General features: G+C 38.0%; 1 protein-coding gene across 1 annotated transcript in view; it reads right to left on the bottom strand.

The window, feature by feature from the left end:
• The window catches only part of lama4 (laminin, alpha 4), a 57,176-nt gene that overhangs the window by 33,589 nt on the left and 9,211 nt on the right, over nucleotides 1–14,376 (bottom strand). Inside the window, exons 2-11 of the mRNA XM_016521866.1 lie at nucleotides 10,525–10,626; nucleotides 9,615–9,742; nucleotides 6,202–6,282; nucleotides 5,897–6,111; nucleotides 4,798–4,898; nucleotides 4,458–4,638; nucleotides 2,741–2,824; nucleotides 1,908–2,059; nucleotides 1,699–1,809; nucleotides 151–262 (exon numbers count right to left, since the gene is read on the bottom strand). Of these exons, the coding sequence (XP_016377352.1) occupies nucleotides 151–262; nucleotides 1,699–1,809; nucleotides 1,908–2,059; nucleotides 2,741–2,824; nucleotides 4,458–4,638; nucleotides 4,798–4,898; nucleotides 5,897–6,111; nucleotides 6,202–6,282; nucleotides 9,615–9,742; nucleotides 10,525–10,626 (1,267 nt within the window). The remainder of the gene's footprint in view (nucleotides 1–150; nucleotides 263–1,698; nucleotides 1,810–1,907; nucleotides 2,060–2,740; nucleotides 2,825–4,457; nucleotides 4,639–4,797; nucleotides 4,899–5,896; nucleotides 6,112–6,201; nucleotides 6,283–9,614; nucleotides 9,743–10,524; nucleotides 10,627–14,376) is intronic.

Here is a 14,376-nt window from a genome sequence, read left to right as displayed (position 1 = left end):
CCAGACTAATGTGGGACAGTTGGCAACTCTCTGAGGGGAATCTGCTTCAAGTACTACTTAAGAAAGCTTTTCCAGGTAGTGCAGACCTCCTTGTCTGTTCCCCAGCACAACAAACACAAAAAATACTGAGTTCACAAGGTCTCCTGTTACCTTCAATGAGATCATTGAGTGAGGAGAGGTTAGCAATAAGCGTCGTTGCTAGTGTGGAGCTATCAAGTGTGTCTTGATCCACCCGTTCTCCCAATAACTGCACTGTTTCCTCCTGACAAAATAAAACAAACATCACCTCATTTCACCTGGAAGAATATGAGAAAGCACCTGTTGCAAACAATGCAGCATGAAGGAGAGGGGAAGCTGGATAGATGTACAAGGAGAATATAATCATATCAGCATTTCCATACCATTGTTTTTATTATTTATAAACTGAGATACTGGGTTGTGTCATGTCATGCCATGTGTACAATTTTTTGTTGTCTTTCATGCTTTATATGGCATTGCCACATTGAACAGCTCAGCTTGTCATTTTGAAAATTACAGTAATTCTGACATTACGTGAACACAGAATGAGACAAAAAAAAAAAAGACAAAAAGCAATAAAACGCCCAGTGAAACATTATTTTCATGTGCAATTTGGTTACAATGTAAAGGTAAAGGGTGTCATTAAGCTACTTTCCACCATTGGGCCATACTAATAAGTTGGTAAATCATGATGTTCTGTATGGATTGACATGATTATGGTTTATTTTTCTATTGTGATGCTGCAAAATTAGGATTAGATTGACAAGTGATCAAACCTGGCATCACCTTGTTACTAAAGCACAGTTCTACTGTCCTGATCATTATACTGAAATAAATACTAAAATGTGTTATAATAGACATGTCACTTCACCATTGATAGACAACTTTCTACATGTTGAAATACTTTCTCCTATGCCAACTTCATATGCAGACTCTAAGTAAGCATACAGTAAGTGATTTTCCCAAAAACTGCTGGCTTTGTGATGCTACTGCATCAATCCTGTGGCACTATCAAAGTCAAAATTGCTCTGTTTATTTGAACATCTCTACTAGAGGCCTGTACCACAAAGTTTCGGTTGAGCCAAGCCTAGATTTGTGGTACGATTACTTTTGTATGATTATTTTATGTTTATTTCATGTTATGTTTATTTCATGGCCCATGCGTAGAGTGGGAAGTGCGCCAGTTCATATTGGTGTTGTCAAAGGAAAGTTGGCTCTAAACAATAAAAAGTTATATTTTGCCTGTGTATGCTTGCTTTATTTTAACTCTCCTCATAAGAGTCTGGAGGCGTCCCATCTTTTCCTCAAAGCCCCTGTTATAGTAACGTAGACTGCATGGCTAACCTGTCTTCTAGATTTGTATATCACAAATAGATTTTGTACCAACACTTGTAGTATTTACACTTCTTCAGGCTTATTTTAAAAAATGTCTTGATCATGCCCTACGTTCATGAAAGAGTGTTATCGTGCCGCTTAAACCCAGACGGTTCGGAATTGTTTGGACTTGTAACCCTAAGTATGTTCAACTAGTGATACATATATCATTGACAAGGTTGGCATGAGTGTGAAGTGATTGGAGTGATTGGTGACGCAAATGGTACAGAAATGACACACTTCACCTTTAAGGAATTTCTGAATAAATGAATAAATGAAATCAGGATGTGCTGGAATGAGAGGCACCTCTTCTGCGACCAGTTCCATGTCAGTAAGCAGTTTTTGGGTTTCTTCCTCCAGGCGCCCCGTATCTGCTCTCATCACTGCATACTTATTTCTCCAGCCTAAAAACTGATCCTGTTACAACACAGTGACAGCAACATACACTATTTATTAAATACAACATCCTCTGGACGTCCATTTCTGTAAACTGTGCGTGGTTTGAGTGAGGTTACCTGTAGTCTGTGTGCAGTGTAGTTGTAGTACTTTAATCTGTCATTGGCAGCAGCTCCGGTAGAAATGTTCAGCACGCTGTTTTTCACTTGGTCCAGAGTTTTGTTGGACTGACGAATATCTCCGATCAGACTCCAGATGCACGCATCACAGTCTGGGAGGTGGTGAGGTTTATAAATCATATCGGGTTCTCATATTTTTTATATTTTAACCTCTTAACTGTCACCATTCTCTCAGAGGGACGCCTAAATTAACTTCACTATATTACAATTAAATCCTAATCTAATCATGACGAACTATCGTTGGAAAGGTCTAAGACTCCTAAATAGAAATTTGTTAGAAATTATGCAGGAAGAGTAATAGATTAATTTATGACATGAGTGCACCTCAAAAATGTACATCATAACAGGAGTTCTCACCTTTGTCACAAAAAGTCTTTTTTCGTTGCCTTTTCCCCTATTACGTTTCAGTAATTATCATAAATTATATATCAGCTGAAAGCTTAAAACCTAAAAAATCCATCCTGTAAAAACCATTTTAAAATGGTACTTCAAAATCATATTACAAAATTTATTCGTTCACGAATTATAACAATTTAAGTTTGGAGTGCACTTTCACGTCTATGTTCAAAAATGGGGGTGACAGTTAAGAGGTTAATATGGCTCTATGATGTTCTGGTAATTCTCTATAATGTTCTATTTATTTATCTATTTATTAATTTTTTGTTTGTTTGTATGTTGTACAAAAACTTTTCTAACATTAGAAAGTGAACTGTCGGGAACATATTAACAAATTTGCTTAATTTTGCTGTTTTGTCTTGTGTCATTGAACTCACCGATATTACACTCGCTGATTTTCGAGGCCTCAGGTAGACACTCTCCTGAGTGCATGTCACAATTCTCCTTTGGACAATCACATTCTGAGAAATAGAAACACACAGTACACATTTTGTTTATTATACATTTACACAAAATAGAACACCATAAGCAACTACACAACCTTGATGACAAACAAAAGGACAGTTAAAAGTGTTATGAAACAGAAGTAGCAACAAGTCCTTCTGAGACATTCTGAGTGTAATGGATTATTGAAAAAGAAAAAAGATGCAGGCACTTCACTTAACAGTGGAGGCACATTACCAGAGAGAAGTCATTTTCACACGGAGATTCCTTTATGACACTTTGATTAGACATTATGAGGTCAATAAATAAATAAATAAACAATGCATAGATGAATTGTTAACCATGAGAAAATTTAGAAAATAGATGTGAAGTTTAATTTCATACTGATTTATGAAATTATGCAAAATCAGAGTGATGATGATGTTTCACGGATGTTTTGAATGAAATAACGATACATACACTACTGTGCAAATGTCTCACGCCAGTAGTATTTTCACCAACAAAAAAGTCTCTTTTACTGTAGTGTGTCAGTAGGAAATATCCTTTTTGCCATTAATTGTAATAATCTAGTAAGATGTTTGTATGCACAAGGAGTCAGAGATCTGATTTCACCATCATCCAGTCTGTCTGGAATGACATGACACTAAAACACCCTAAGCAGCTGGGGTTAAACTATTTGAAACATTTCCTGAGAAGACAATTATTCCAACTGGTATCTCTCTATTTCCTGTTTCAACACACCAAACTCAACATTTGCTTGGACCACAGATGTGGCTGGTATAGTATGTTAAGAGGGGGATGATGATGATGTCATAGGAAATACATCATAAATGTAAATCCCTGTTCTTATGTGCAGGTGGCCAAGCGGCTGTGTGGGTGTGTAGATCCCTTAACGAAATTATGAATGATGGGTTATGGGAACAGCTGTTCAACTGTTCTGCTTGGGACAAGGGCGATGAATAGTGCCCCTTTGCGTTCTCCCACCAAATTCACAAGCCAGATGTAAGTGGCATTGCAGTGAACTGGAAAAACAGCCGTGACAGTGTTGTTTAAATTACTTAAAACAATTGCTAAATGAAGTTTTCATTGCTGATCTGCTGCACACTTTCATTATATATGACCCTGGACCACAAAACCAGTCATAAGTGTCAATTTTTGGAAATTGAGATTTATACATTATCTGAAAGCTGAATAAATAAGCTTGCCATTGTTGTATGGTTTGTTAGGATAGGACAATACGTGGTCGAGATACAACTATTTGAAAATCTGGAATCTGAGGGTGCTATGACCCCTTTAATATCCTAATGATTTTTGGCATAAAAAAAATCGATAATTTTGACCCGTACTGTGTATTGTTGGCTAGTGCGTCTTATGACTTTTGTGCTCCAGGGTCACATATACTGTAGGTTATTTTGAAGTCTTGAAGAGTTTGGTTTGATGAGTCTTTTGAAACCATAAAATTTAACTTTTAGAATTGTCTTATTTTGTTTTGTTTGAAATCCAGTGTAAAAACAACCTAATAAATATAATTTCAGAATAACTACAAAGTCTTTACATTGCAATTCTTGCCAAATAGAACAGACACTGAAATGGGCTGAACCTGCTCCAGCAGTGAATCATGCCATATGCAGTGAGATCACTCAGACTCACTCTTGCAGCCGGATGGGCTGTAATCCCAGAATCCTGGCAGGCAGCGCTCGCAGTACCGGCCTCCAGCCCCCGGGCGGCACTGGCAGCTGTGTGTAAGAGGGTGACAGGTGGCACGGAGGGCAGCAGAGGCACATTCACACCGACGGCAACCCATACAGCTGCCAAATCCAGAATAACCCTCCTATATATGCAAAATTAGAAGATTCTCAAAAGATAATGCAGGTTAAATGTGCTCAGTATGCACATGCATGTATTTGAGCATACAGTACATGCATTCTAAGAAACAAATATGGAATTTCTTGGCCTTACATTTACTTGAGTGTGTCATGAATGTCCATACCTCACATCTGTCACATAGGTGACCTGTGACTCCAGGCTTACAGTGACAAACACCTGTCCTGTCATCACATGATGCAGTACCACACTTATCGCACTGACACTCTGAAAAACAAAGAGAGAGACCTTATAACAACCTAACAAAACTGCGATTCACTTGAGCCATTAATATAATACATTCGCAACATATTTAGAACAATCTAATGAACACAATAACATTGAATAAACCATTGATGCTAGTTTTTGAAGAGACTATGGCTGATGCTGGAGAGTTTGGAGAAACCGGTTTGAAATTATTATTTTGCAGTTCTGTTTGATACTGCTACAGAAGCATAATTACACACATTTTTAAAGTCTTACCACTATGGATTAAGTATCACTAGAACTACAATCTCCATAATCAGCTTGCAATGCATCTGGCTGCCAAAAGCCTCACATACTTGTTGCTGCACTGTCGAACTAAGAGAACAAGACAGATAGCTTGTAAATCATGAGAAATGCTCATACAAAACTGTTTTTAACAATAACCTGATAGAGACCTTTATTTTTATATCATGAAAATGTTAGCAAGATGTTTTGCTTTTACTGTAGTAAAAAATATATATATACTGTGTACTAATGTATTTGAAATAAATGTATTTCATGCTAAGTATACTACAAATACTTTTACATGTTTATGTAAAAATACCCTGCAATTGTCCTTTTACCATACTAAACTGGTATACTTAAAGTCTGCTAAAGTGGAAAAACTTGTTTGTGCTTAATGCACTTTAATTGTGCGGAAATAGTGCTGAAGTCCAACAAAAGTATATTTCATTGTGCTAAAGTGGAACTATTGCAAGTATACTTTAGGTACACTTTGAATATCTTTAAATACCGATATTATTCAACAAAATAAATAATATGATGTAATATATAATGTAACTGCTGGGTCCTGTTAACACTAAGCCACAATTGGTCAGAGTCATGGGTATGTTAGCATAAAAGGGTTTTCAAAGTTTACAACTTTAGAAATTGCGGTATGTAGACGTCCCTGTTGTCTAGATATTAGCAGATAACTTTTCACGTGGTCAGCAATGTATTGTACTGTTGCTGGCACCTACCCCGACAGTCTTTGGCACTGATGGCATCTCCATAGAAACCCGGTGCACATCTTTCACAGTTGTCACCACTGGTGTTACCCCAACAGTTCAGACACTCGCCCGTCACATTATTGCACTCATTAAAGATAAGGTTTGGATCAGAATTGCCATTACAGTCACACTTTTTGCAGGAATTGCCCAACTCCATTGGATTGCCATAGAAACCTGGGGCACATCTTGGTGGTGCGGGAAGAAAAATATAATTAAGGGGTAAAATACAAAAATACAACTATGTATAACATGCTATTTGTGGGTGGAGAACCTACCTTTCGCAGTAGTGTCCAGCATACCCTTCCTGGCACACACATCTCAGAAAATTACGTCTCTTATCACAGCGAGTTGCAAAGCTGAGAACACACACAAACAAAGAAACATCAGAGTCATCCTTCAGGATACTATTTCAGGATTTCCACATCATTACCAACCATTTTGCTTGATTTTTCCAATCATCTAATGATTTTCAAAGATCACAAAATCTATTTTGGTAAACTTTAGTAAAGTTTTTTTTTTAGCCTTTATCCACATTTGAAGCAAGCTGCAGAACATGTTACCTCTTTCTGATGCAGAAAAGCTAGTTCATGCATTGATGACCTCAAGACTGAATTTTTGGGATGTGCAGAGAGTTCCTTGGGGGCAGGAGCTCAAATGTAAAAAAGGGGCATTTACATATGGAGTAATTCCAATTTAACAATTACTATAGTAAAATTATATAAATGCATTATTATGAAAATAATTATACAATTCCTTCACATGTTCTTGAACTTGAATTGCTTGCACTTCACATAACAGGCCTGTGGGTGGCACTTGGGCTTCAGTTTAACCAACAACGATAGTAAACGGTATATCAATATGCAGTACGGAAATAGGAATAAATTAAATACTACTTACAATTCATGCAACTTCTATATTCATTAGTTATTCAGTAATGAACAATAAACAAAATGTATTTTTTATGATCCCTGGTGCTTTAAAGGCACAATATGTAATTTTCGCCACTAGAGGGCACGTATTCAAAATAAACAAAGAAACAAAGGCGTAGTTAGATGACGCAGTGACTGAGTGTGGAATCATGGGAGTTGTGGTCTTTATCCCCACAGCCGATGCAATCCGACGGAACTAGATAAAATTGCTTATTTCTCTGGATTTAAACATTCTTCGAAACATTTGGGATAAAGTACACAAGTCAGCAAAATATATAACACCGTTCTAGTGGTTTTTGGATATTTTAATAAAAAAATCTTACATATTGTGCCTTTAAGCTCTTTCAGTTTTATCCGAATCAGATGCATACGAATATGTCAATTTTATATTGCATTGGTTTTTGTATGCATTGTATTGGAAACTACTGCACAACACGGAAGGCCATTGAGTCTACGACAGGTATCTCCAACCCTGCTTTTGGAAAGCTACTGTCCTGCAGATTTCAGCTCCAATACCAGTCAAACACACCTGAACCAGATAATCAAGGTGTTCAGGGTTACCTGATATTTACAGGAAGGTGTGTTGAAGCAGGGAGATCCCTGGTCTATGATATACCCATTTTGTAACCTGTGCATTGATCAACATCTTGAGAGAATTTCTTTCTACCTCATTCACTTCGCTGAGTTTCAACTTATCCTTGGGTTTTGTTGGCTGGCACAACACAACCCTCAATTTAACTGTACTCTTGGTAAGGATTGGGATCAGAACTAAATCACAACCTGTCTACAGAACAACATTTTTCACCACGCTTGAGATTCCAGCATCCCTTTCTGAGCTCATTGAGTCACTATATAATCAGTCTTTGGTCTTTTACTTCTCCTGAGCCATTAGTATCCTCTCTTGCATTGTTTGCTTGAAAACACTTGTTTTCAAATATTTTGATTCTTCAGAGTCCCTTATAAGCTCAATATGCTCCGTAACAGTTTCCAAACTGTATTAAGTCGAAGTGGAGAATCATAATTTCTGGGCAGGTTAAAGTAAAAAAATAAAATAAAATAAAAAAAGTCTTCCAAGCTCCACCCTCTCTGAACTTATGACTAAGAAATTAAAACATTTTACCAAGAACCTGTCCTCCCAGGGGAAGGCTTTTCTTCATGTTAGGACCAAAAAGAAAGGCCATGGTGGGTTATAAAGGATGCTCCTGCCACTGGTTTCATACGTCCTTCTGCTTTTCCTGCTGGGGCCGGTTTCATATTTGTAATCAAACAAAATTTTTGATTACTGGATGATAAGTATTAAGAGTCACTACCCAAATCTGGAGATGGAGGCAAGGGGCCACCATCTTTATTAGATCCTTCGCAGTGCCTATAACTTGGTCCACATTAGACAAGAAGAGGAATGGAAGACTGCATTCTAACACCATCATCTTAATGACATCCTTATTTACTCCAAAGACTTTTTTAAAATCTTTTTGTCAAACTTGAAAAGAATACATGCAGAAGGCTACTTTCTCGAAAATAACAAATATTACCCAGAATACTTTGTTTTTTTTACGGGATTGTACTGTTGTAATGAAAAAATAGGATGTTACTGTCAGAATATGGCCGTGTTTTTACAGCAATTTTTTACAGTGTGGGCTCTTATGACACAAAGCCTGTCATCTAGCAGACTTTTGCCGATCATTGAATAGGAAAATCACAGTGCAGGTAACACGGAGAAAGAGAACACATTGTTCATTTGCATACTGTATACTGCATTGTGACAATACAAAGCTGGATGAAAATCAGCAAAGTTTTCCTTTAAGTCTGACATAAAATCCTGAATTTGTTTGGTGGAATATTGAAAGCAGGGAGTTCCAAATTTAATCATTTACACATTCTTCTGACTAATAATTGTGGTTTCCAGCTCCTCCCCATGTGTGATGAGTAGGATGGATCCTAAAAAGAACTGATCAGTCACGGATGCAGCTGCCGAAGAACCCTACTACTCCATCCAGACATCAATGTCTGTATCAGACATCCAACACATACTGTACATGCCAGGTCCAAACTGACAGCTTCGAGATTTATGGTCCTGTGCCCTTTGCTTGTAACCAGTCGCATGACAATATTGTTATTACTGGAAGACGCCTGTGAGTTGGAAATGGACCCTGACAGTACTCAGCATACTCTAATGGCAAGGAATAAGACAATTATACACTACATACATTTTCCGTCTGATCTGTCATTGTTGTTGTTTTATTAGAATAATTTTCATGAAATACCATCACTCTATGCCATCATGAGTTATGATGTTCAAAAATGAGTCCAATGCCTACATTTCATGCCATTGGACAAAAAAGCAATAATAACAATTAAACTGTTAGAAATTAAATCTAAACCTCAATGGAAAGTCTTGACATTATGTTTTTTTCCTTTAGAGTTGCTACTTGTCGTGCCTTTCTATCACTGCATCTATGTAGTTAACTGCTGGAAGGTTTCCACCTACTTGTGGCATAAGGCCTTCCCACTTGGAGGTCTCTGGACTGCAGCCAAACATGTTGTTATGCATGCTTAAAATGTAAACCAGATGCAGTTGCACAAGTAACAACATTAATAATGAAAATAACGTTATTCCTTTGTTAATGCATGTAATATTTAAAGCTGAATAACAAAAACCAAAGTCATCAGCTTTTTTATTTATTTATTTTTTTGTTCATGTTGCTGTTATGTTTTGTGTCAGCATGCTTTGTTCAGCCAGAGCTCATATCTGGACTCACTTGTTAGATTCCCATGATAGCGGGCAGGCACATGGTCTACACACAAAGGTGCCATCAGGATGAAACCCAGGTAAATATCTATCTTCACATTTATCACAGAAATCTCCAAAAGTGTGGTCCTGACATTCCTGAAACAAAAAATGGTGCATTTCAGCAAAACATTCTAAATGCACTGGCTGGTTAGACTGGCAAGGTCACAGAAATGTTAAACTCTATCAACACCATATGTCAGGGCTCTTTGACTCCAGTCCTGGAGAGTCCTGCTCACTTTAGTTCCAACCCAAATTAAACACATCTGCCTTTAATTTGCCAGTAACACTGAGTTTGTTCCAGGGTGATTGGTTATGGTTGGTACTAAAGTCTGCAGGACACCTGCCCTCCAGGACTGGAGTTGAAGAGTCCTTCCATATGTGCATGCAACTACCACACAGAAGAATTTCTGTTTAGCACCTCTGAAGCTTGTGTTATTGTTAAAGCATTTACATATATTTATTACAAATATTTATCATTTAAAATGTAAAGTTGTCTAACCTTTAAATTATGTATTTGTTGCCGTTTGGGGCAAAGCAAAATTATAGCATGCTAGCATTAGCATTAGCATTATAGCATGTGTTGTGGGAATTTTTATGGTTGTATGTTGCCTTCTCAATACTGGATCAGAATTTAATTTGATATTTGTAATTAAAGGATGTGAGGAACCAGTGAATGGACACGGTCTAAAAATTAAGTTGTGGTAAGGTGTTTCATTTATTGTTTAATTAGATTATTCATCCAAATACCATCTTCTATTTCTCTTTGGTGTACATAAAAATTTCTTCCATGTGGTATTGTTTACATTTTGAGAATAGATATTGACGTCATGGAATAATGTTTAAAAAAGACAGATGGTTTAAAGAGTTTTGAAACTTACAATGCATATCCCAGTAATGTCCTCGCAGCTGTCAGCATGGCCTTTACAGTTACAGGGGAGACATGTTTCCTGCTCACTCAGGAAGAAACCTCGTGCACATACCTGCAATAAAGAAACAACCTGAGTTGAACAAGAGTTGAGGCAAAAGTCATAGTTAATGGTTTGTTAATTGTGAAAATTGGACCTTAAAATAATATGTGACCAAAACTAGTATAGGGTGGTTGTTGATTGTTGATTTATAAGACATTTATTTATTTATTTACTTACCCACCCAGAAACTGAATAAACATCTAATGAACCTGGACCATGATTTTACATTGGATTAAACAACTCCATCAGCGTTACAATTTTGCCTCCTTATGTCAGAACATGACCACATGACACTTCTATGTTAAGGTTATCACCAAGAGTCACTGAGTTACAGACAAAAAGACAGTGCAAGCTCTGCAGTATTGTGAAAGTCCTTTAGGGTTAGCTATACAAGACTGTTGTGTGTCTAATCTGATATGACCTAAAATCTTGCAAATAGTCACCCAGGGGACTCTTGGAGCAAAGGACCGTGGGAAGTTGAAACATCCTGTGTGAGTCATCATTACTCCTTGAAAGGAGTAGCCTGAGAAACCAAACATCCTCTTTGAGTGTGTACTTGTATATATGAGTTTTGATAGTCATGATTCATGATGTTTATGATCCATGTTGTTGCTACGTTGTTTATTTATTGTACTATAAGATGTTTTAAAGGGATTTCATTTAAAAATGAAAATTAGCCCATGAATTACTCACTCTCAAGTCATCCTAGTATATGTAAATATATTTAAAATGTAATAATCAATTTAATCTAGCTTGTGCTCACTGTTGTACAAGGAAGCAGCTCCTTAAATACGCCTAGGATGGCTTGAGGGTGAGTAAATAATGGGCTAATTTTCATTTTTGGGTGAACTATCCCTTTAATTTGACTGACCTGAATTAGTGTTCTTGCAACCTCTTCAGTCATGACTTATTCACAATACAGCATGCCTTGAGTACCGTATTGCTTTTATAAAACGGTTACCACAATACAAATATTCAAACCAAAAATATATGCATTGATATGTTACTTTTTTGGAAGTAAATTCATTAAATGTCATCCTTCCGCTGAAAAATAGTTCCTGACGACAACAGCAAGAGAATGTTCCTACGTCCATGCCTCATCTTATGAAGCTCAAATAAAAACAGAGAATAGGAACTGCTGTGTCATTTATTTTTTTAAACCACATATGATATTTTCTCACTCACATACATCTGCTTATCTCTCAGCATGAGAAAACGTTTGTTTTCCGTCTTTAGCAGACACGGCACAGCGCAAGTTTGCAAGCATCATTTCAGTGTAAATTGATGGAAAAACAGTACCATACCTAAAACAGAAAACTAATAAATACGGTAATTGTTTCCTCTGCACTTCAGAAACTGTAGGCTTCCACACACATGCACACATCAGCGTATCTCCCATATGAGAAGACTTTCTTTGATAGTGGAATGTAGTGATGTGTCGTTCATGAACGATTCGTTCAATTTTAACAAACCTCATTTTGTAAAAAAAAAAAAAAAAAATCGTGAATCGAATCAAATCGTGAAATCAAAATCGTGAATCGAATCGAATCGTGAGTTGAGTGAATCGTTACATCCCTAGTTAATAATATGTAATATTTGTGTTTGTTGTATGATATTGAGCCAGAAAGCAAGCATGTGACAAAAGAATAAACGACAAGAACCCAAAGGCTCGAGAGATGAACTAATCAGTTCAGTTTCTGCTGGTACAGTCTGTGTAGCCTTATAGCCTATCGGGCTGTCACAGGATTAACGAATGACTCAAACCCGAAGACCTGAGAGGTGAACTAATCAATTTTGTTTCCAGTACAGACTGCATAGCTTCAGCTTATGGGGACATGATACGACAAAAACGAACGACTCAGATCGGGAGGTGAGGTAAACTAACAGCCTAAAGGAATTAATTAATTGTTTCTATTTCTCATAATTTGGCCTTGGTTGCATTATACTTTTTTTTCTTATTCGAAATGTGATCAAAGTCACATAAGTAGATGTGTTGGGGAATTTGGCAATTAACCTTTTAATAATATTCTGCTGAAATTAACAAAATTACTTGGGAAAAAAAGATTTGTTCATTATGATGAACAAGATTCAAAGTTCCAAGTCAGTAAAATGGTCCAAACTTCCCATTACTAGTGGAAAGGGCTAGTAAATAACAAACAGTTAATTTTGCTGAAATAAGGTATGAGAGGCCTTGCTGTTATTGTAAATAAGTCATGGCTGAAGGGCGTTGTTAGGCATGATGCAAGGCGAATGAAAAATTTAAATTCTGGTGTTAATTGCTCACACTTGTGTTTTTCCAAACCCATGAGACTTTTGATTATCTTTGAAACACAAATGAAAATGAAACCTGAATGATTTCTATCCCTATAGATCACTACTTTCATGCTGAGTCATTAGCTTTGTCCAACAGTATGTTCATCCTTTTTTGTGGGGTCAGTTTTACCAGTGCTCCACACAGAGATCTGATCTCATCATCTTCCAGTCTGTCTGGAATGACATGAAAAAACGAACAAACTGAGACAGTCTAAATCCAGAAGAACTGTGGCAACGTCTCCAAGATGCTTCAAGAAACCTACCTGCAAACATTATTTTTTGACAGCATCCTCATCCTACACCATTTTTAGCAAGTGCCTAAAACTTTTAACAGTACTGTAGCTTTGCAGGTAGGTTTCTTGAAGCATCTTGGAGACGTTGCCACAGTTCTTCTGGATTTAGTCTGTCTCAGTTTGTTCTGTTTCTTCATGTCATTGCAGACAGACTGGATGATGATCAGATCAGATCTCAGTGTGGCGCACTGGCTGTTGTCTGATTCCTTGTGCAAACAAAAATCTCAAGGGATTATTACAATTAATGAATGTTTGGAAATGTAAACTGATATTTCCTTTCTCTGAAGGAGGAAGTGCCGATAGAGTTATTATCAGGGTCCTTTAGGTACGTAACCATGCCTTGACTTCAGGACGACTTAGAGACGCTGGCCCCGAATTCGAGGCAGGTGGGGCTCACAGAGAGCACCTGCAAATCTCCCATACGCTTCACCGATGCTAACGCCAGTAGCAGAGCAGTTTTCAGCATCAGGGGACGAAGGTCAATAGACTGTAGCAGCTCAAAGGGAGTGTTCCTTAGCCCTCAATACCGTGGGCAGATCCCATGTAGGGACGGTGATGGGTCGAGGTGGGTTCAGCCTCCTAGACCCCTTCAAAAAATGAACAACTAGGTTGTTCCTGCCCACCAATTGGCCAGCTATAGGAGCGTGAGAGGCTGTTATGGCTGCTACATAGACTTTGAGCATGGAAGGGAAACGACCCTTATCCAGCCGCTCTTGCAGGAAGGACAAAATTAGAGATATGTCGCAGGAAATAGGGTCTGCGCCACGGGCTGTACACCAGGTCGGAGAAGACAGACCATTTAAGGGCACAGAGGCGTCTCGTAGACGGTGCTCTAGCCTGAGGGATTGTATTTAGTACGCTCTCTGGGAGGTCCGCAGGCGCCCATTGGGAGGCCAAAGGTACAGAGCCCACAGCTCAGGCTGAGGGTGCAATATCGTTCTGTTCGCCTGAGACAGGAGATCCCGTCTCAGGGGTATGGGCCACGGGGCTGCTGAGAGCAGCCGAGACAGCTCTGCAAACCAGTGTTGGTTCCTCCAGAGCGGGGCCACAAACAGAACCTTGTGCTTCTGTTCCCTGATTCGACCTCTGCCTTGCCAAAGATCTCCCAGATTCTTTGAACCGTATGTGGGTGGAGCATCCACTCTTCTGAGGGGAT

The sequence above is a fragment of the Sinocyclocheilus rhinocerous genome, unplaced genomic scaffold (assembly GCF_001515625.1).
Source record: "Sinocyclocheilus rhinocerous isolate Xijiao unplaced genomic scaffold, SAMN03320098_v1.1 scaffold270, whole genome shotgun sequence".
Taxonomy (NCBI): domain Eukaryota; kingdom Metazoa; phylum Chordata; class Actinopteri; order Cypriniformes; family Cyprinidae; genus Sinocyclocheilus; species Sinocyclocheilus rhinocerous.
Note: the sequence above shows the minus strand (reverse complement) of the source record. Positions and strands in the feature narration are given on the sequence as shown.